Here is a 23,567-nt window from a genome sequence, read left to right on the forward strand (position 1 = left end):
CTCCCCACCCCAGCTCACCTCTGCTCCGCCTCCTCCCCAGCACACCACCCCCGCTCTAATTCTCCTCCCAGGCTTGCAGCGCCAAACAGCTGATTGGCGCTGCAAGCCTGGGAGGCGGGAGATGTGGAGCGGCGACCGTGCGCTCGGAGAGGAATGCCCTAAAAAAAATTGGGGGCACCGCTTTTTGGCGGCCCCAAATCTTGGCGCCCTAGGCAACCGCCTAGTTCACCTTAATGGTAGCACTGGCCCTGCAGCCCAACTTAACGGGGGCTGCCTATCTGTCTCAAACACCAACCTCTCCTTAAATCTGCAGTTGTCTAGGTCATCCCAATTCAGGATGCACATGCCGGCAGCAAGAGTTTAGAACCTTAAACCCATGTCAAACATTTTGGAGATCAAGATTTAAAAAAAAAAAAAAAAAAATCAGATAGAAAAGTCACTGCAGAATTTGTAAGGTCACAAGCATTTCAAAAGAGTAATTTCAGCCTGAACTGCAATAACCTTAACAAAAGCTTTGTGCAAAAAATAAATAATAGCGCCCAAAACATCAGACCATCTTGAAAAATGCTATTTTAGATTTAAAAAATTGTCCACTTTCAAGTAGGCTCAAACATATGAGCCTCAAACTAGGGTTGAGTCTTTGATCTCAATGAGATCTATCCAACAAGCTAAGTTTGAAGCTTCTAATTTCATTTGGTTTTAAGATTTCTAAATGAAACACAGGGGTGAAAAGGGGACCACCCTCTCTCCACTTGCTCAAATAAAACCCTGAAAAAAACAACCCTGAACAGATTTGGCTCACAAGTTCAAAACAAAAAATGTATCTTTGGGGGTGAGACCAAGCATGGAAAAGTTACTCTGGAAAGGTGCGTGTTTGGTTAGATTCATAGACTCCAAGGCCAGAAGGGACCATTGAGATGATCCAATCTGATCTGCGGAACACAGGCCAGAGACTTCACTCAATTTCTGTATCTAGCCCGTAACTTGATTGAGCTACAATCCATCTGCTAGAGAGATGTCTAGTCTGGTCTTTAAGATGGCAAGTGAAGGAGAATGCCCCAGGTCCCTAGGTAAGGCAAGAAAGGGGAGTTAGAACGGAAGCTGGGATTACACCATGGCTGCAGCGTGCCGCTTGCAGACAGTTATAGCGAAGAGGCTGAGGACCGGAATGGACCTAGAGCTGATCCTTGCATCTTGGGGCTGAAGCACATGAATGGTGACCTAGTTTAAAGCGTACCTGTTCTGCGTCGCATGCTGCACCTGCAGAATGGACAGAGGGCTTCCACAGTTGCCCATCCAGCTGCAGGCAGAGGCCGATACTCACCGATCAGCGGCACGTTCTCGGAGGGCGGCATGCTCTCTGCCACCAGCAGCTGGAAGACGGTGAGCGCCAGCAGGACCGTCACCCCCAAGGAGACCTTCTCCCCGGAGTCGGCTGGGAGGTAGAAGCCCAGCGGGGCCAGGAAGGAGATCATGATGCAGGGCAGGAGCAGGTTGAAGATGTAGAAGGAGGCGCGTCGCTTGAGGAGCAGCGTGTAGGTGATGTCAGGGTAGGGCTCCGAGCAGCAGCCGTAGATGATGACGTTCCTCTTGGCCGGCATGCCCAGCACCTCCCACTCCACGTTGTCCACGAAGTCCGTCAGGTCGCCCGTGTCCAGCCCATTCAGGAGGTCGATCTGGTTGCCGTTGTAGGTCCACGAGCCGAAGGTCAGTCGGCACTGCTGCCCGTCGAAGGGGAAATAGGAGACGTCCACCTTGCAGGAGCTCTTGGTGATGGCAGGGGAGTCCCACATCACCTGCCCGTCGTAGCGGATCACCACGTTGGTCTCCATGGATCCCGTGAACTGGTCGTCGGCGCTGGAGGGACAGGGAACATAGATCGGGGGGACGGGGGGGAGGAGGAGTTCTTACACACATGAGACAAGACTGCACGGCCCCGGCTAACCTAACCCCTCCCCCACTCTGCTGGGCTTGTTCCTGTAGGGCTGCTCACGAATGTGAAACGTAGCTCGCTGGGTTGGTCCGGTAGGGTCCCTCGTGAACACTCGGTGGCCAACACAAGTGTGTTTCCATAGGGTCGCTTGGTCACTCGCTGGCTTGGTGTTATTAGAGGGTCACTCAGGAGCAGGGGCCTGTGGGCCTTGATTTTGTTTTTAAACAAACGAGTCATGAAACTTTTGCTCTGAGGAGCCCCTCCCCCCAATAAAAGTCACCTGGACTCTGCAAACAGATACAAGAAAAAGCCAGGTCCAGTTCTGGGCTTCCCAGTCAGCGGTGCCCAGTCTTTCAACAGCCACGCGCCTGCCTTCGGACCGCTTCCCTCCTGTCCTCCCACTCCGGGGCTAAAGCTCAGCGTGGGATACCACACACTGCACTCAGCTGCTCTGCTCGGCAGGCGTGGGCTTTACCTGCCTGTGTGCGCGGCCACTCAGCCGTACCCAGGCACTCAGCGAGTCTATCCCATTCGCCCGGCTGCTCCCAGCGCCACACTGGGGAAGGTGCAGGATGAGAGCAAAGCAGATGAGGCCAGCGAGCAGCAGAACGTGCCAGGAAGATCTTTGCCCGCTACATCTGCGCAGCCTTTGAGAGGGCCACGGCCCAAGGCAGAGGCTGTTGTGCTCACCGTGCCACGGGGGTGCCCGTAACAAGGGGTGCAATTACACGGTCTCCACACGGCCCCAGGATGTCTACGCTCTGCAGCCTCTGGAGCCCCTCTTCCGGATAGAACCTGTGAGCCTGTCGCCCTCTGGGGGCTGCAGCCTGTAAAAAGGCACTTCAGTAACCTCCCCTCCAGCTAACAGAGCCACCCGCTGGCTCAGGGGGCAGGGGCCTGTGCTTATGGAGCTGGAGGGTCCCTGGTTCTATCCCCCTGCCAGGCCGCATGAGCCCTATCTCCAAAAGCAATGCAGTTCACTACCACGCTGACCTACTTGTTATACAGGACTATGTCAGGTCTCCATACGTAACTACTAGGTATGCGGATGGTGTCGATCCCATCGTAATCGTCCTTATCCCAGGTCAGGTAGGCGTCCACCCACACCTGCCGGATCCACAGATAGGCAGTCAGGACCTGGTTCCTCTCGTCCTGGAACAAGGAGAGGTGTGTGTGAAATGCAGCCACCTCTGGGGAGGGAGGAAAAAGATGGAAGCTGAGTAACAGCAGAAGGTTTGACACTAACACCCAGTGTGTAGGGCAGTGCATTTGCCATACACTTAACAGCATGAAGCCACCCTCACAAGGGACTCGGACCCTGGCCTTGCCAATGGTGACGGGTGAGAATGCCAGGGAAATCCATGGGACTGTGCAGGATTGGGGCTTGGAGTCAGACTATGTTCGAAAACCTACAACATCAGGGGATCACAGGTCAGTTCCTCTTTGGGCTGGATGGGACCCTGATGCCATTGCAGCCACGTTACTAATTCCTGTTAGCCCTCACTTTGGGATTAGGACACTGTTGCTGGGCTAGTGGGAAGGGTCTTTGAATCCCTGTGTTGGAGCAGATCCTGGGCCGAGGGGTGCACTTGGAGCCTAGCTGCAAAACACCCAGTGACTATTCGGAAGAACCTTCTCAGCCTTCATCTGGATTGTTTGTCCTGCAGCCCCCAGAGCGAGGGCTCCGTCTCCCAGCGGGTGACATGTCTCGCGTGGCTTGCGCAGGTAAGGAATGCATTTCCCAGACGTACCATGTCGATGATCTGGGATAGGGTGATCTGCAGGGTCACGTTCAGCGCCCGGTCTGTGTCCTCCACTGGCCGCAGAGCGTTGGAGTAGTTGGCAAACAAGTCATGGAGCAGCTTGTAGGCGAATTTTCCCTGAGCCCCTGAGCAGCCTAAATCAATAGATAAAAAAAGACACATGGCAAAGCTGGAGAGGAAAGGGGAAGCAAAGGGCAGCGGGGCTGCGTAGAACCCATGCAAACCCCTGAGCTAACTGCACAGCTGAGAACACGCAGAGCTACTGCCAACGAGGGGATATCTGTGGGGCAGAGCAGTGATCGCTGTGAACCTAAGAGCATTGCTGGGCCTGAGGCAAGGGGCTCACGGGTAACCAGTAGTGAGTTTCAGCTGGCCTGACCAGTTCAGTGCCCCCCAACTCGCTTATAGCCATCTGTATACAACAATTTTTTTCACTGGAAAACCAACACCGCACTGATCATTACTAGTCTGGCGTGGTCTACGTACGGTGAACACCCAGAGGACTGTACAAATGTGAAGGAAATATGGGACTATGATGTATTTGAACTAGACAAGTCTGGGGAGAGGGGAAACAGGGTTTTCCAGACAAAGGAAAAGCTGATGGCTCCCTCCAGATGCAATCACAGACCATTGGCAATCACAAATGAGGCCAGTCGTTGGCATAACAGAGGCTGCAGGGACAGACGAGTTTGCTTTGTAGAGAGCACCAGCAGGGAAGAAACTGCCCTGGAATCTTCTCCATCAGATGCCCTGGCACCGTTCCTCATGGCAAGGGCAAGGAACTTTGAGACGGGAACATTTCAGAAGTTCACGGGACTACACAAGAGAGGGGCACAGAATCCCGAGGGATCTTTCACCTAAGACGACAAAGGAACTGAGCACTTTGGACTTTGTTGAAGATCCTGACCAAGGAGTGGCCCAGCCACCTCACTGGAAGCTGTGGTAGCTTCTTACCTCGAAGCCAGACTGTAGTTTTGTTAAGTCTTAGTCACTAGCAAGTGTAGTGATTATTAACTCCAGTCAAAGCAATGAGCCACCGGGCTTTTGTCTTTTTGAAGGATCCAGGAGAAGGCTGGACATTTCAGGGCAGATGGTCTGGGGGAGATTCAGGCCTAGGAGGGTGTTGGGGCCACACGGCTAGTAGTAACCAAGGCTGGTGGAGACCAGAGTGTGGCTGGGTGGACAAGAAGGCTGCTGCAGTCCGAGTTGCTGAATCAGGACTGTTCATCACACAGTGCGTGCTTGTCTCCTGGCAGAGAGCGGCCAGACGGGGCGTTACAGCAGCAGAGCACGCTAAGGTACTCAGGGTCACAGGGCAGGCGGTGACACAGCCTCTCACTGGTCTGGATTGTAGCCCACAACATTACAATCCCTGAGACTAGAGGAGAGAAAGTGTGTACCAACACTGCAGAAAGTAGAACAGAGTGATCTGGTCAATGACCATCGTGTCGATCTAGCTTCTACCCATAGGCGCCAACTCCATGGGTGCGCCGGGGCTGGAGCACCCACAGAAAAAAAATTGTGGGTGCTTAGCACCCACTGGCAGCCCCGCCGATCAGCTCCTCCCCCTCCCTGCTGTGATCAGCTGTTCAGCAGCATGCAGGAGGCACTGGGGAAGAAGGGGGAGGAGCAGGGCAGGAAGTGGAGTGGGGGTGGGCCCTGGGGCGGAGCAGGGGTCAACCATCCCCCAGGAACTGGGGAAGTTGGCACCTTCGCCTCTATCCCTAGTAAAATAATGGAAATCTTACCAAGAGAAGACATCAATAACTGGCCAGAAGAGAACAGGCCCGGGAGCAAAAAGAACATGGAGGATTAATCCTGTTAGACACACAAATGCTTCAGAGGAAATGACTGGATTTAAGGAGCATGGTAGAGATAATGAGCAATATTCCTCGGCTGGCATAGCGATGTTGAAGTCCTTGGAGCTGCAGGTACCTACCCCAGCCCAATGTACCAGCAAAGCACTCGACACAAAGTACTTTCAAAAGCCAAATTCGTTTCCATGTATTTTTTAAACAGACAAGAACACCGTCAGGCACACTAAAAATGGGCTAAGGGACCCTAGATGCTACATGGCAATGTACCATGTTGTGGGGAAGTCTGGCACCAGGACTGGCTCTACGTTTGATCTTATTTAATGAGCTGCATGCTAAAGACAGACACCAATCCTGGTAAGTTGGTAGGAGCTGCCAGCAGCAGCGAGGACAGAGAAGTGAAACAGGAATATCTGAAAGCAGGGCAGAAAATAGGAGGTTCAGCTCGAAGAACCACAGCTCGCAGGTACACCCCACAATCGAATGGCACCAGATGGGAAGCAGGAGGTCGGAGCGACCCCCGGGGGAAAGAGTTTCTGCTGTTGCATCATGTGACCCTTCCATACTGTCTGTTGTTCTCTGGCTCCTGGCCTTGCTTGGTTAAAGTCCAGGAGCCGCATTATGAAACAACGGTGAACCCAGGTATTCACAGCCCTGGACTGGGGGCACATCTGCCAGTGTGAATACAGAGCCCAGACCAGCCAACCCAAAGGAACTGCCAGGCCCTAATGTGTTGTGCATGGGAACGGGATCATTTATCTAATGAAATCATGGCTCAGCTCTGCCTATCCTGTCCTCAACACATTGACCTGAGAGCCCCAACACCCCTGTGAGGCAGGGAAGTTCTAGGATTCCCCTTTTACAGCTGGGAAACTGAGGCACAGAGCAAGGCCAAGTGACTCGCCCAGGGTCACACAGGAAGTCTGTGTCAGAGCAGGGAATGGAGCCCGGCTCTCCCAAGTCCTGGGCCGCCTGGAGGTAAAAGGCTGCAAACCCCATCACCTCCCTCACTGGGAGGTGGAGCAGGGCAGTTTACCCAGACTCAAGCCCATGTGACAACCCCCTTCTCCACTTCGCTGACTCAGGGCCTTGGGGGAGGCAGCCATTTGGATCCCTGACCTAGGGGATGGGGGGGGGGGAAATCATGCTTCTCCCACAGAAGAACTAGATCCCCTCTCCCGGGCAGGCGATGCCGTTTCAGCAGAAGACACACACACCAGGTTCACAGCAGTGACCTGGGAATGCTGGAGCCAGTGACCACGAATGGTCTGTGGCATTCGGACCCAGCAAGGCAGCCTGGAGCAGAAGCAGGCCAGGCTCAGGAGAAGCGAGCCCAGCTCCCCAGGGCTCTGATTCCTACGGCACAGAGGTGACAAAAAGCTGCTCCGGTAACGAGGGAGAAGTGCAGCCTCCCAGCAAGCAGGGCCCCAGCCCTGCATGCCGGGAGCGAGAGGGGATCGCTGGCCCAAGCCCCCGCTCTGCGGGCACCTTCCCGGCTTTCAGGCAGCCACGGCCCGCAGAACCTTGCTGCTGCCCTGAGCCTCCCACCGGACACGTGGGGGAGACCAGAGCCAGCGCCGCGTGCTGACCAGCTGCTCTAACCAGCTTGCAGGGCTGAGGCCAGGTAGGGCTCTTGGACCATTCTGCTTAGACCTAATCCCAACTTTCATTCCAGGGCAAGGCCGGCTCCGCTGCCGAAGGCCCACGGCTGGTCCTGGGAGCTCCGTTGCTTATCCCTCCGATAAGCTTCTGTACAGTGCTTCTCACCTGTAGATCCCAATGCCCTCTGCAAAGGCAGGCAAAGCTCGCTAGCCCCCGAGATAAGAGATACAGAGGCCTCCCTTTCCCATCGCTAGAAGCCCAACTCTGAATGGCAGTAGGGCAGCCACTTTGAAACAGACATGCACCCAATACATTACCTGCCAATTGAACCCAGGGATTCCAGAAACAATCCCGAGAGCGCTGTAGCCTTCGTTTTCTACGTGGATTTCAGAACACAAAACCAGTCTCCCTACCGTCCTTGGCAGTGGCCACATGGACATGCAGATTGGCAGCTATTTCGGGGGTTGATCAGACGGTTTTTGGTGCAGTCCTAGCTGTGCCTGTCACACGGAGCAGATGAATGCACATTTCCAAGCTGCCTTCAGCTTGGGCGTTAATTTTGGACTTCTCATTATTCATAGAATACCAGGGTTGGAAGAGACCTCAGGAGGTCATCTAGTCCCACCCCCTGCTCAAAGCAGGACCAATCCCCAGACAGATTTTTGCCCCAGATCCCTAAATGGCCCCCTCAAGGATTGAACTCACAACCCTGGGTTTAGCAGGCCAATGCTCAAACCACTGAGCTATCCCTCCCTCCCGGCGCCATTCTCAAGCTCTGTATTTGTCCCATTGGTTAAATAGACTCCAAAGATTAAATCCCAAGGCCCAGGAAGCATTAAATGACCGAACAAATGCCCCCCATGCAAAACATTGCTGCTGCGCATTAGACATCAGTCTAACAACTGAAGAACACGTACCCACTTCTCCCCCGCCCTGCCGTTTCCCCTTCCATTTAGTTCCCTCCCACCCCCAACTAAGCCCAGCTAGAAAAGTGAGGAAACTAAATGCTGTTTGCTGCCATTGCATTGTTCCCTCTGCTTATGGGTCTACCCTCTCCCAACCCTCCATCTGTCTGGTTTATTTAGATTCTTAGTTCTCTGGGGCAGGGCCTGGCTCCTACTCCGTACAGAGCCTAGCACACCGGGGCCCCATTCTTGGCTGGTCCCTAGGCACAACCGTCATAAACATGACACACTTGGCAGCTCTACTCCACTGCTGCATGACATGAGCTCGTTATTCCTGTCAACAGCACTGGACCCTACCGCGGCAGAGTGGGGCGACGCAGACGGTGCGGGGCGGCCGAGACGTCAGCGTGGCTTCCCACACGCGTCGTCCCCTTGCCGTTGGGATTAATCCCATGTCCCGAGGGCACATTTACTGCAGACATGAGGCTGGGACGAGCTATTCCTGCTTTCCCCTTTGAGTAGAAACTGTCTCTCGACCCAGCAGAGATGCAGCCTCATTTAACAAAGACACTGTTGGGTCTTTTTCGGCTTATGCAAAAATATGAAGAAACCACACAGCCGGGGCCCCAATAACCATGTTTGCTAATGCCCCCCGCTCCCTCACACACACACACACACACACACACACACACACACACACACCTCTGGCCCAGGAATGGCAGAAGGTCCCTAAAAGTCAGGGGGCCCCCGCACTGGTGCCTGAATCCTGGCCCCTTGTCCCCAAGGCCCCGCCCAGCATCTCACCAGCTCTTCCCCGCCAGGACCCCAAGCCCCTTGCTTGTTCCTCTCGGCCCTCCCCCACCCCCATCGCTCAAAGATAGATCATGGCCCCCCTGTTCTGGCGCCCCGGTCTGGCCTCATTACCCACAGAGCACTGCTCTGCCTGGTTTCTGGTGGCCTCTAAGCTGTAGAGCACGGTGAGCACCACATTGAGAAGGCTCACCCTCTATTTAAAAGGATACGACCATATTTTTACACACTTCAGAAACATCTTACGTGAAGTGCCACATACAGGAGCTATTCGTCCTTCGTTCCTGAAAACTATACCCAAGGGGATGGCTGGTTGTGGGGGTGAACCCTCTGGCCCAGTGCTCAGGAGATCTGAGCTGAGTTCCCAGTTCTGCCACAGACTGAGCGTGAGACCGCGCTCCCCACCTACATCATGGGAATAGCCACACTCCCTCTCCCCCACCCCTTTGATTGGAAGCACTGCCGGGCAGGGGCCGTGTCTAAGTCTGTGCACGTGCAGCACCGAGCACAATGCGGCCCTGATCTCGGTCAAGGCTCCTGCAAGGCAAACCCACTGAGAGGACAGCACGGCGGCCAGCAATCCACTACGAGCAGGCGCCTCCCCGGGACACAGTTAGTGACAGCCGCAAACCGGCACATTCCCAAGGCAACAAGATTTGCTCTTCAGACTGTGCGTGTCCCGTGCCCCTCCCACAAGGGGGTGAGTCTCCTCTGGCAGGCAGAGGGACGCTGGCAGAAGCATTACATGAACCCCACTGTCAGTGGCATGGGGGGGATTTTAAAGAAGGGAGCAACTCCTCCCCTTTCAGCAGATTGCTGGCCAAGAAGAGATCTTAGTGGGGGTGACACTGCACGCAAAGCTGGGATCGGGCTCCTAAGTCAATGGGAGGGAAGCTGAATGACAGTGCCCAGGGCAAGGTGAGAGGGTCTCACCCCAATTCTGAGGTCAGGGCACAATTCGGTGCCTCGTCCTTCTGCCTCTTGGCTTCAGCTCCCGCATGGAGGATGCTGTGCGGGGCTCTGGCCTTGCTTGTGTTTGAAAGTTTAATGACCAGGATCCCATTTCGCTAGCAGGCGCGACTATTGACATCTCGCAAGGTTCGCTTACAGATCAAGACGCACCCGTTCCAGTTACGAACGAGGCACCTTTCCAAAATGCAGGTGCTTTTCACACAGCTGATTGAATTGCAATTTAGCTGATTGCAATGGCGGGCTTGCAGAGGTAAGAGTCCTAAGGCATCCATTCAACAGAATGCAGAGCCCAGAACAGCCAACCGAATACAGCATGAATACATAGCCCAGTACTGCCAGGCCTGACCGCATTGTGCATGGGACCAATGCATTAGGGCATGCATTTAATTAGATCATTTATCTAACGAAATCATGGCTCAGCCCCGCCTGCCCTGTCATCTCAACTGTTCTCGATACATTGGTCTGAGAGCCCGACCCCCCACCTGTGAGGCAGGGAAGTTCTAGGATTCCCTTTTACAGATGGGAAACTGAGGCAGAAAGCAAGGCCAAGTGACTCGCCAGGGTCACGCAAGGAAGTCTGTGGCAGAGCAGAGAATTAAGCCAGGGTCTCCCAAGTCCTGGGCCGCCTGGAGGCGAAAGGCTGCAAACCCCATCACCTCCCTCACGGTCCATGTTCTCATCCTGCCCAGCAGCATGGGAAGGGAGCTGGCCTAGGGCAGTTTACCCCGACTCAAGCCCATTTGAGGGGCTGCAGTTCCTGGCAAAACCAAGAGCGTAAAACTCACCAAATACTACGCTGAGATGGTACATTGAATAAAACCAACCTCCTCAGGGAACATGCAGCGCGGGGTTTGCTCAGAGGAGCGTAAGCTAGCTGTCGTTAGGATAGGGAGACACACCAAGATACATTTCCGAAACAGGTGGCAAGTTGCATGGACATTATTTACTTACGGAGCAGATGCCTCAGACTAGCCTCCCGGCCACCGAGCAGCTGCACTGTGCCAGCTTCCCAGCTGCTACTATTAAATGCCTGCAAGCAAGACAGAGCCAACCGCTGGGCAGCGAAAGCTGGATTGCCTAAAATGAGGGTGTTCTTCTCGGAGTGTTTACGAACAAACAAACAAGCTTCCGGATTCTCACCTGGCGACACACAGATCCCCAGGAAGCCCAGAGAGAGGAGGCAGGAATTCAGATCCATCCTTGCGTTCCCGCTGCTATCCAAAGCGTGCCTTGGAGAAGAACCCTTGGAACACTGGAGCACACAGGTGCAGGGCTCAGGGTGACATGTCAGACACTGGCTTCATTCGGGACACTGCAGGGAAAACCCATCTGCCAAATTGTATCCCAAACAGGAACAAGGGAGCAGCTCAGTTGCTCGAGCAGTGAATGCAGAATCCTTGCATGTGCTGGCAGCCGTCTGCAAGCTAGGAGGGGGAGGGGGGTCTGGCTGTAATGCCATCCTCTCTCTTCTTCAAGAATCACTGAGGTATTCTCATCGCCTGGTGGGGGGTTTGTACAAAGAGCTGTGGTTAGTTCGCCTAATGGGTGACGTCAACACAGGAGGAAGCTCATTGCCTCTTGATGGAGATTTAGGGAAGCCAAGAGGTGCAGAGGAGCACACGGTTTGGACAGACACATCCCTTAGGGATGAATTTATAAAGAGGGAACTCTAGCCTAATAGAGAGGCTAGGAAAGAAGCTGGCAAAATCCAAGTGAAGAACACACACGAAAGAGTTCCAGTTAACTAGAACACAGGAAGTGAAGCAGCTGAAAGTTGTCAGAATGAACAAGTCTAAGTATGAAGACAGGTGAACTCGAGCGAGGGGAGAGGGGAGCTTGGCACCAGTGGATGCTCCGCACCCACTAATTTTTCCCCGTGCATGCTCCACCCCCGGAGCACCCGCGGAGTGGGCGCCTCTGCCGGACCACAGATGTTGCCAGATCAGGGAGTGCTGGATTAGAGAGGTTCAACCTGTACTTACATTTCAGTGTATCGTCTATAGAGCAGTATAAACGAGTCATTGTAGGAAATTTTAGTTTGTACTGACTTCGCCGGTGCTTTTTATGTAGCCTGTTGTAAAACTAGGCAAATATCTAGATGCGTTGATGTACCCCCTGGAAAACCCCTGCATACACCCAGGGGTATGCGTACCCTGGTTGAGAACCACTGACATAAAGTCCACGAAAGCTTATGCTCTAATAAATTTGTTAGTCTCTAAGGTGCCACAAGTACTCCTGTTCTTCTTTTTACAAGTACTCCTGTTCTTCTTTTTACAAGTACTCCTGTTCTTCTTTTGACATACCATGTGAGGGTTACCTGACGAAATTAATAGATAGCATGTTTAAAACATAATGAAGTATTTCTTCACACAACGCACAGTCAACATGTGGAACTCATTGCCAGGGGATGTTGTGAAGGCCAAAACTATAACTGGGTTCAAAAAAGAAGGATATAAATTCATGGAGAATAGGTCCATAAATTGGGTGTCCCTAAACTTCCAACTGCCAGAAGCTGCGACTGGACGCCGGGGATTGATCACTCGACGATTGCCATTCCCTCTGAAGCATTTGGCACTGGCAGGAGGCAGGATACAGGGCTAGATGGACCACTGGTCTGACCCAGTATGGTCGTTCTTATGTTTTGTGCTATAATCAGTGAAAAAGAAAGACAGGAAATCTTCAGCATAGAACAGTGGGTGGCGCTATAACACCTTTGCCTGATTTTGCAAACAGCCCATGCTGAAAAGAACTAATAGCAGCAGAGTTTTATTTAGCAAGGAAATAAACACTCTTAACACCCTCACCAAGATCAATATCTGAACAGTCAGCTCTCACGCTCCCCCACTGCTGCACAGCATCATCATGGGCGGTTAAAGAGGAAGCGAGGCTGGTGGCTAAGACAGCAGCGAAGCCTTCAGAAGTTCTTGGTTCTAATCCCAACTCTACCACAGACTCTGCACAGCGTTGGGCAAGTCACAATCTCCGAGCCTGTGTGTGAAGTAGGGATAACACCTCCCTTTCCGGTCTTCTCTTTGAGATATGGACTGTCTCTTATTATGTGCTTAAGAACATAAGAACCGCCATACTAGGTCAGAGAAAAAGTCCAGCTAGCCCAGTGTCCTGTCTTCCAACAGTGGCCAATGCCAGGTGCCCCAGAAGGAATAAACAGAACAGGTAATCATCAAGTGATCCATCCCGTCACCCATTCCCAGGTTCTGGCAAACAACCAGAGGCCAGGGACACCATCCCTGCCCATCCTGGCCAATAGTCATCGATGGACCTATCCTCCATAAATTTATCTAGTTCTTTTTTTTAAAACCCTGTTAGAGTCTTGGCCTTCACCACATCCTCTGGCAAAGAGTTCCACAGGTTGACTGTGTGTTGTGTGAAGAAATACTTCATTATGTTTGTTTTAAACCTGCTGCCTATTAATTTCATTGGGTGACCCCTAGTACTTGTGTTATGAGAAGGAGTAAATAACACTTCTTTATTTACTTTCTCCACACCAGTCATGATTTTATAGACCTCTATCATATCCCGCCCTTAGTCGTCTCTTTTCCAACCTGAAAAGTCCCAGTCTTATTAATCTCGTGGCATATGGCAGGTGTTCCATACCCCTATATTGTGCCTTGTCCAACAGAGCCTGCTCCCAGCTGTGGCCTCTAGGTGCTACCATAATATAATAAGTATCATAGTTTACCACAATCAGGCATTTCACTGGTACCAGCAATGTGCCTTGAGATCCTTCAAAGCCAGAAGGCACTGTATCAGAAACAATTACATCTCACCTTTCAGAGCCAGGCATGTCTCCTGGCACTCCCAGACCTGCAGGCATGGTATGTTTGTCCTCTGCTGTTCATGGGACATTTATCTTTTTTATCCGTTTCTTACCACCACCTTTTCGAAGAGTCTTTAACGTAACAAATGTAACAGGAGAAACAACCAGCCGCCCCCTGAGTTTTACAAGATGGTTGACTACTTTAAAAGGAGAGACTGTGAAGCTGATTTCAATAGCTGGCACAACCCCACCACCTAGCATCACAGTTCAGATGGTGGATGAGCTGCTAACACAGCTGGCGTCTCAAAAACCCTGGGGAATAAATGCTGGGTTTCCCAATGGAGATAAATGGTCATAGCAGTGAGAGAGTGCTAGATTCCAAAGGCAGAAGACCCTGTGATCATCCTACCTGACCACCTGTATAGCACAGGTCAGAGACCTGCCACAGAATAATTCCTAGAGCCGAGGTTTCAGAAAAAACATCCAATCTTGATGCGAAAATTGTCAGTGATGGAGAATCCACCAAGAACCTTGGGAAAATTGCTCTAATGGCTAATTACTCACTTAAAAATTCACCCCTTATTTCCAACCTGAATTTCTCTAGCTTCAGCTTCCAGCCATTGGATCGTATTAGACCTCTCTCTGCTAGATTGAAGAGCCTATGAAATATTTGTTCCCCATGCAGGGACTTATACACTGTGTATAAGTAAGTAAGTAGTAAGAGGAGGCCCTGAGAGATAAACCTTGGTATCAGAGGCCCGGTATGAGGCCTAAGGCCTGAACTAAAGTAATGGTCAAGACTTGGCTAACATAAAGCAAAGTTAAGCTGTGAGCCAGAGGCAGGCCCTGCTCACAGAAGGTGGCAAGGAAAGGGCTGATGCTGCAAAAAGAGACATACCTAACAGGTACTGGACACCAGATATCAGAACATTCACTATACCGGAACATTCCACAGATAACATGGAACAGGCCGACCCATCCCAATGACAGGGGCAAAAGGGTAAAATGATGGATAGAGTTGTTTTGATCAAACCAATCTGTACAAGGTGAGAGGCGGCACCTTGCTACGTAGAGGGGTTGCACCTCAATACGTCAGGAGTGATGTGTAACTTGTTTGTATCTATGTATAAGAATGCATCCCTAAGTGGATCTCTTTGTCCGGCCATGGGGGCAGTGGAAAGTCCAGCCACTGAGCCGGGTCCTTGCCAAGAGGCACTTTCTCATAGTATGCCCGGTAGACTAAGTAATCTACAGGGAACTGCAATTGTGTCCAAGGTCGCAATAAACCTAGTCGACGTGACTTTGCATCTTACTAGACTCTGTGGTTATTGGGGATTCTCGTCGGGTTTGCTGTGTCAGCTATTTGCACAAAGCTGGGGCAGCACACAGAGGGAACAGATGAACGCAGCCGAGTGATATCAACATAGGAGAAAGAGCACCACACAGTAGCATCTGACAACAATTAAGTCACCTTTTAACTGTCTCTTTGTTAAGATAAATAGATTGAGCTCCTTAAGTCAATCTCTATAAAGGCAGGTTTTCAAATCCTTTAATCATTCTCATAGCTCTTCTCTGAACCTTCTCCAATTTGTCAATGGTCCAGTTGTGGGCACCAGAACTGTACACAGGATTCCAGCAGCGGTCTCACCAGTGTCAAATACAGAGGGAAAATAACCTCTCTGCTCCTACTTGAGATTCCCCAGGTGATGCATCCCAGGATCACATTAGCTCTTTTGGCCCCAGACTCATACTGGGCGCTCACGTTTAGGTGATTAACCACAACCAGCCCCACATCTTTTTTTCAGTCACTGCTTCCCAGGACAGAGTCCCCCATTATGTAAATGGCCTGCATGCTTTGTTCCCAGATGTAGACATTGACCATATTAAAATGCATATTGTTTGCTTGCACCTAGCTTACTAATTGATATAGATTGCTCTGAATCAGCAGCTGTTCTCTTCATTATTTACCACTCGCTCAATTTTTGCATCATCTGCAAACTTTATCAGTGATGATTTTATGCCTTCTTCCAGCTCATTGACAAAGATGTTAATGGCTTAGGGCCAAGAATTGATCCCTGCAGGATTCCACTAGAAACAGACCTGTTCAGGGATGATTTCCTCTTTACAATTACATTGAGACTTATCAGTCAGTCAGCTTTTAATCCATTTAACATGTGCCATGCTCATTTTGTATCCATCTAGTTGGTTTTTTTTAAATCAGAAATGTTGTGCGGTACCAAGTGAAAGGTCTTACAGAAGACCAAGTATATGACTTCAACACTAATACTTGAATCTAACTTGTAATCTCATCAAAAAAAGGTATCAGGTTAGGTTGACAGGATCTATTTATCATAAACCCATTTTGATTTGCATTAATATTATCCTCTAATTCTTGAGCAATCAAGTCCCATGTTAGCTGCTCCATTATCTTGCCCGGGATCGATGTCAGGCCGGCAGGCGTATAATTACCCAAGTCATTCCAGTCACCCTTTTTAAAAACGGACCCAACCTTAGCATTCTTCCCGTCTTCTGGAACTTCCCCAGGGCTCCAAGACTTACTGAAAATCAAGTGGGCCAGCAAGCTCCTCAGCCAACTCTTTTAAAACTCTTGGGTGCAAGTCAGAAAGACCGGTGGATTAAAAAAATGGCACGGGATCAGGGGCTATTATCTGACCAGAGCCTCTTCTAGGGTTGTCCAATATCAGAGCTCCATTGTGCTAGGTGCTGTAAACACCCCCCCAACCCCAAATAGCTTAGACTTGGATGGAATAGAGCGATGGACAAGTAGCATTGCCCTGTCATCTGAGGCCCAGAGAGATAAAGTGACTTGCCCGCAGAGATACAGAGCGTGTGTGGCAGAGCCAGGAATTGAAGCCACATCTCCAGAATCCCATGCCACTGTCTCCACCACAAGGTGACCTCTCCTCTCTGCACCACATTTGCAGTAGCCAATGTATGTAATCTCGGTGCCAAAATGGTGTTCTGCCCTGTACATGTCAGCGTCTGCCTCTAAAAGCTAGCAGTCCAAGAGAAACAGACTGGGGAAGCTAAGGGGAAGGAGCAAGTTGGAGTGAATTTCTTCTCTCCGCTGCTGGTGGACAGCAGAAGCAGCAATCCCTAATGGTGGGCTAAAATGCAGAGGGTGGAGGCTTAGAGAACTGTCCAAGGGATACTATGCGACACTAGGCACTTCCACCTTCTCCCCAGGTGCAGCAGAGAGCCCCTGCACTTTGCAGGCCTAGGAAGTTAGAGCTGGTGGAAGAGGCTCTTCACAAAGTTGAGAGTGGGCACATGATGCTCCAGCTCAAATAGATTCTCCTCCCGTAACCAGGTGCAGCTCCCTGTCTCGCCCAGGGGCCCATTTCAAAGCACCCCGCGCAGCTCCCTTGACATCTCCTTGGCTTCATTCATATGCTAATCCCAGGCAGCAGCCGATGAGCACTAGTGCTGATCAGTTTTAAGGCAGGATACGGTTTTATTTACAGGTGGTGAATTATTCATCCCTGAGCCTGAAGTCCCTGCAACTTTTCCCCTTTGCGCCACTACACAGGAGCCAAAGCAGCAGGTGGATTTGCATGAAGTCAATTAAGATAATGAAAAAAAAAAGAGGATAAGTCACTAAGTGACCTAACTTTCTTGTTGCCTTTGGAACAGTTACAGGTGTCACATTTAATTATCCGTTACATAAACGGAGCTCTCCTCTCCAGGGGAGTGAATGGGATATAAGCACAGTGCCTCAAGGTTTCCTCTTTCCAAAGGAAAGAAACTCACAAAAGGACCTTCGCTTTCAAGTAATTATTGCTTCTAATAGATGTCCCGAGATCAGAGTCCTAGCTAGTCACATAAATAAGACAAGGAGGGGTACGAGCTGTGCAGAACTCACCCAGACTGCCCTGTCAGCAGATGGAGGCACCCCTTTGGGACACTGTAGTTCATCTTCCGTGGCCCATGCAAGCTTGGTCACTACTGAAATTGCTGGTTCTGGCAAGAGTTAGTGACCTTGATTTTCTGCACCCATCACCTGCCCTACAAGTATTAAAGAAACAACAGCCATCTTCCTCACCTCCAACCTCCCTCCAGTTGGAAGGAGTTTTGGTTTCGAACTAGGTTCACACTCTTCTCAGATTGATCACTTGCTCTCGACCGGATCCAGCGGCTGAGAAAGTTCTGACCTTGCACTCGCGTCTGCTAGCGTCCGATGGTTCCATAGTTCCAGCAGAACCGGGAAGTCACGGTCATGGAGTGACTAGGTAGCTTGAATGCAGACACAGAATTTGGCTCACAGCCCCCAAGCGAGATAGGGATTGAGGCACAACAAGACTAAATGATTTACCCAAGGTCACACAGCTGCAGCAAAGCTGAGAAATGAAGGGGCGAGCTTGGGACTTGAGACCAGGGTTAAACACCAGGCCATCCTTCCTCTCTAGAAAGGGAGCAGAGCTAGAGGGCATCCATGCCCTGCTGACAGCTACTCTGTACATCCTTCCGAGCGTCTGGAGCAAAACAGTCAGCTAGATTCCCATGGGTCACTGAAGAGCCACCACCAAAGCCTGGGAACATGTCACTGCATCGGTTACACTCAGGCCATCTGCAAAGAGCCTAAAACAATAGTTCTGAGAGGTGCACAAATTGACACATGCATCTAAATGGGGTGTTAACTCCAAGGCCCACTGCACATGGGGCTCCCTGCCAACATCCCCCCCCCAGCAGATATTTGTAGCAGATATGCAGCACGTTCAAGCCCCTCCAAGCAGACCTTTGTGGCTGGGATAAGTACTGGATGGGGACCCTGGCTGCTATCCCTGCCTCTCTGGGAGGCACAAGAGACCCCCGACGTTGCCCTCTGCCTTGGAGTGGCAGGAACACAGTGACATGCAGGCTTAAGTCACGGGGAGGTTTAGGGAGCCTTGTCTCATCTGCCTAGGCCCCAGGTTGCCTTAATCTAGCCCCGTCTTTGAGCAGCCTCCAGGACAAGGTGGACAGCAGCATTATAGCCTTAGGGTTTGTCAGAGGTGGGATAGAAGGGTTAATCCAGAGCTTTTTGCTGTGCATCAGGTAATGCACAGTATGCAAGCTGCAGCAATAGGGGGCACACGGGACAGTGCGCCCTCTGTCAACGCACATAGTGTACACATGGCAACAGTGTGCTGAGAACTGAAGGCAAGGCATTCTTGGAGGGCATCCCATGCACCTTTGCTTTGTTGCCGAGCAGTGTACATTCTGGGATTTCTTTGCCGTGCATTGTGGGATGCTTAGCAGAAACCAGGCTAGTTCCAATTTCTTTTAAAAGAAAAATCCCATGATTCATTTGTCTCCACCTCATACTTCCTGGCTGGGTGGGCTAGCGCCATTTCTGAACTGTTGTTGGCCAGCATGGACCCAACAATGCTCCATGCCGCTATGCTGACCAACTTCAAATACACAGAAGCTGCTTGGGTGGATTTCAGCCCCAAATCTGGATAAAATTTGCCTTGCGACTTCGCCTGCCGCATCATCGAGCGGGTGTAGCAGCAGCAGCAGCTTCTCCAGCAGCACGTAGGCCGGCCATCTGTCCAGTTTTAAGTGGGACAGTCCTGTTTTCTCCTAAGATTTGTCTCCTGGCCGGTACCGAGACAAAACCACGTCTGGTTTTGTCTGGCATTACAAAGGACTCCATTTTGAAGAGCACAACATTCTGCCCTCATTCGTGAAAACTTATTTTCTGTGCAAAATGAACCATTGCCTCCTCCCAAATGCAATTTAAGGTTTTATTATTAAACTATTACGTAATGAACAAATGAACCTTCAACTTAAGTGAAAACGCAACAACTTTGAATAATAAAACAATACATTTAAAAAAAGGTTATTTATCTGCAAAGAACCCTTTCATGGAAAGAGCAAAGTGTAACAGTGCAGTACAGGGCATAACAAGGGGTGTCGGGGCTTAAAGTCACAGGTCAGTATAGATCTCTGTTCTGCCCCTGGAATTCTGCAGGGCTCAGTCCTGGGTCTGGTACTACTCAATATTTTCATTAACGACTTCGATAATGGAGCGGAGAATCTGCTTATAGAATACAAGGATGACATCAAGCTGGGAGGGGTTGCAAGCGCTTTGAAGGACAGGATTAGAATTCAAAACAAATCTTGACAAATTGGAGAATTGGTCTGAAATGAACAAGATGAAATTTAGTAAGGACAAGTGATAAACTACTACACTTAGGAAGGAAAAATCAAATGGGGAATAACTGGCTAAGCAGCAGTACTGCTGAAGAGGATCGGGAGGTTCTGGTGGATCACAAAATGAATAAAAAGTCAACAACCTGAAGTAGCAAAAAAGGCTAAGATGATGGGTGCATTAACAGTGTTGTAAGACAGACGCAGGAAGCAATTGTCCTGTTCTACTCAGCATTGGTGAGGCCTCAGCTGCTGTACTGTGTCCGGTTTGGGTGCCTCGCTTTAGGAAAGATGTGGACAAATTGGAGAGAGTCCAGAGAAAAGCAACAACGGTCGGGTTTTCTATATGTTTATCAATGAGGAAAACGTTAAAAATTGGACATGTTTAGTCTTGAGCAGGGCCGGCTCCAGGCAGCAGCCCTCCAAGCACGTGCTTGCGGCGGCACCTAGAGGGGGGCGGCGCTCCGACCAGATGGGGAGAGCGGGGCCGCGGCCGGGCTCGGCGCCCTCCCCGCCGGGGGTTGGGGGGGGGTGGCAGGAGACTTTTTTGCCTGGGGCAGCAAAAAAGCCAGAGTTGGCCCTGGTCTTGAGAAAAGATGAGAGGGGACCTAATAATCCTGAAATATGTTAAGGGCTGTTATGAAGTGTAAGGTGATCAATTGTTCTCCATGTTCACTGAAGGTAGGACAAGTAGTAACAGGCTTAATCTGCAGCAAGGGAGATTTGGTTAGTTTCTTCTCCTAAATATTACCTAGGAGGATAGTTAAACATGGGAACAGGCTTCCAATGGAGATTGTGGAATCCCCGTCACTGGAGATGTTTAAGACCAGGCTGGACAAACACCTGCCAGGGCTGGTCTCGGTTTACTTGGCCCCGCTTCAGGGCGCTGGACTATGACCTCTCGAGGTCCCTTCCAGCCCTACATTTCTAGGTTTCTTCTAGTTTGTGGGACTTCTAGTGTTGAGTGCCAAGGCTTGAAGTTACTAGGGGTGATAGAGGGCTCAAAAGGGTTAGGGACGCAGGCACCACTGTCCTCAGGACCCTGAGCAGGGGTCTGGAAAGGGAATGGCCCCTGGGAGCACTGTTGCAGGGGTAGGATGGGGAGCATCTGCTGTTGTTTACAATGGCACCTATGACACCGTGCCCACACTCAGAAGGGGCCCTGGCACGTGGACCATAGCCCCACCCGCCTTCTCGGCCGCCCCCTGCCCCCATCTGGCCTCTTCTCCCCCCCCCACCCCAGAGGCCCTGCCCACTCCTCTCTGCCCCTCCCCCCTTGCAAGTGGAGCCTCGGGGAAGAGGCCGAGGGGGCAGGGCCTCGGTGCAGCATGCAGGTGGAGTGGGGGGGGTGGGGGGCCACAGTCCAGGGCCCACAAAAGATTAATCCAGCCCTGGTTGTTCCGAGTAGCCTGTACTGTCCAGGGGCTGCAGTACACAGCTGGGTGTTGGTTTGCAGTACCGCATTGCCCACTGCCTTCATTAGTAACACTGCAATGTGGCACTTGGGCTTTGCGTTGCCTCCAGAAGTTAGCTCTGCCTTTCCCCTTTTCCACGCTGTCTGTGGCAGTTGCCAAGGAAAGCATGGTCACTTCAATTTTTTTTTTTTTTTAATTAATGGAGATATCCCATCTCCTAGAACTGGAAGGGACCTTGAAAGGTCATTGAGTCCAGCCCCCCTGCCTTCACTAGCAGGACCAAGTACTGATTTTGCCCCAGATCCCTAAGTGGCCCCCTCAAGGATTGAACTCACAACCCTGGGTTTAGCAGGCCAATGCTCAAACCACTGAGCTATCCCTCCCCTCCCCAGAAAGCTCCCTGTCCGATCCCCGCAGTCCTCAACCGCTGTCTCCACCTTTCTGCATTTTCAGGGGTGGTGGTTTGGGACTCTAATGATGTTTGTGAACTTTCACCAAGAACTTTCCGATTTATTCCCCCTTCGTTTTCCTAGCCACTAAGCCATTGAGGAAGGTCTAAGCCAGTGCAGGTTCCGTAGCTGAGGGATATTAAAACAATGACAAGTGTTCAGACTATAGTGAGGCTGGGCCAGCAATTTTTTAAGATGCATTTCTTGCTCTATTTCCCTGAGATACTGCTCAGTCTAGGGGGAACCTGAGAGCTGGTTAAATGGTGCGTGCATTGTTTGCAATATGTTCTCAGTCTGGGGAGGGGAATTATCAAGCTGGTCTGGCTTTGGAGGGCACCGTGTCAGAGGGCTTAGAGGAATAAATCGGGGGGGCAAGACGGAGCGAGTAATCCCTTCTACATCGCCTTAAGGCGGTCCTGATTCTGAATGACATTACACTGAGGTGGGTGACTACAAGGCAGAGAATGATCTTATTTTAAAAAAAGGCGAAGGGCAGCCCATCGAGATAACTTTGGAAGTGTATTCACCAACAGGGTCGCTCCAGGAGTGGGAGTCAAGAGCAATCCCGGGTGCGGGGAGATAGCCATGCAGCCAGTGCTCATACTCGCCAAACAAAAACAGCCATTTTATTCAGCCTTAGATTTTAACCTTATCTGCCCAGCAAATATGCTAAACATGTAGAGAAAAATGGACAGGATTTTGCAACGATTCTATGAAGCACGCACTGTGACCAGTCTAAATGTGTGTTATAGGGCATTTATACCCCAGTGGGAGTTGTACTCTTCATAGCTTTACGGGCATTCAGTGTCTATGTCTACTGCCTGTAAAGTGAGAACACCAAACTTCTTTTCCTGTAAACCAACTTTTGCACTTCACACAAGAACGCTTTCCTTATTTGAATCTGCCATGGACTGGGGAGGGGGGCAAGAAATGGTAGGGGCTGTAGGCAGCACCATAAGGCTGTCTATTTTGAGGTAGCAAATGGGAGTGGGGGGGTACGAAGAGTTCACTGGGTAGGACAGCTAGAGGGGAAAGGAAAATAGGTACATGGGCTTGTGCCTTTCATGATGTGGGCCTGAGAACAGTTGGTAGTTGGGGCTTTGGCATGAGATGGACACGTTGCTTGGTCACAGTAGATGCCATTTTGAAAAGGTGGCTTGGGGAGGGTTGCGCCGACAACGCATGGGCCAAAGAAGGGAAGGAGGTGGGGACCTCAGACTCGGAAAGGTTTCTAGGTCACATCCTCCTATAGTGGCTGTGGCCATGGGGCAGCGGAAACAGAAGCATCCATTCCCAGCTTCTGGCAAGCAAGCTAGGGACAATTCAAATATTAAATGATGCACCACACACACCCTGTTCTCCCCCACCTCCATGGGAGTGATGGTGCCGAGTATAAAAAAAACAGACCTCACACATGAAATTAATATAGGAGTCAAGACCAAAAGAGATGAGAGTAGATAAATAACCAACATTTTTATTAAAACCTAGCTCAGTGAGCAGGTATTTTGAAAACAGACCCCTCCACTGATTGTTTGTGGCTTGTGAGGGACAACTGGTTCTCCCAAGTGCGTACTCATTAATATACCAAGTGAGATCTGGTCTAAATTTGCATACCAAGACAAAGCCCATGAGGAACTGAAATGCCAAATGGAAAATGCAATGTCTATAAGTCAACAGCATTCCATACTTTGACTACTGTGTCATTTTCTAGAGGATATGGAAGAAAGAAAAAGTCCAGAGGAAAATGAGCGACATAGAAAGTATATTACAGAGAAATTAGAGATGAGAGTAGTCAGGAGGGTGATAAACTAATAACAAAAGAGGAAAGATAAGCACTCCGCACAAAAATGAGATTTGAGAACAAAATTAAACCAGGAACCTAACGCCATAAAGAGAAGAAATTCTTTACCTACACACCAGTACTTTGTAAATGCTCTGAATCACACCAAAAAGGAGGTCAGTTTGGCTCCACC

At 50.7% G+C, this 23,567-nt stretch overlaps 1 protein-coding gene across 1 annotated transcript in view; it reads right to left on the reverse strand.

Moving 5' to 3' along the window:
* Nucleotides 1–10,997, reverse strand: part of CHRNA10 (cholinergic receptor nicotinic alpha 10 subunit) — a 12,298-nt gene extending 1,301 nt beyond the window's left edge. The window contains exons 1-4 of the mRNA XM_034781643.1: nucleotides 10,940–10,997; nucleotides 3,685–3,830; nucleotides 2,931–3,085; nucleotides 1,325–1,857 (exon numbers count right to left, since the gene is read on the reverse strand). Coding sequence (XP_034637534.1) covers nucleotides 1,325–1,857; nucleotides 2,931–3,085; nucleotides 3,685–3,830; nucleotides 10,940–10,997 — 892 coding nt within the window. The remainder of the gene's footprint in view (nucleotides 1–1,324; nucleotides 1,858–2,930; nucleotides 3,086–3,684; nucleotides 3,831–10,939) is intronic.
* Between the last annotated feature and the right edge of the window lie 12,570 nt (nucleotides 10,998–23,567).

This window comes from Trachemys scripta, chromosome 1 (assembly GCF_013100865.1).
Source record: "Trachemys scripta elegans isolate TJP31775 chromosome 1, CAS_Tse_1.0, whole genome shotgun sequence".
NCBI lineage: Eukaryota > Metazoa > Chordata > Testudines > Emydidae > Trachemys > Trachemys scripta.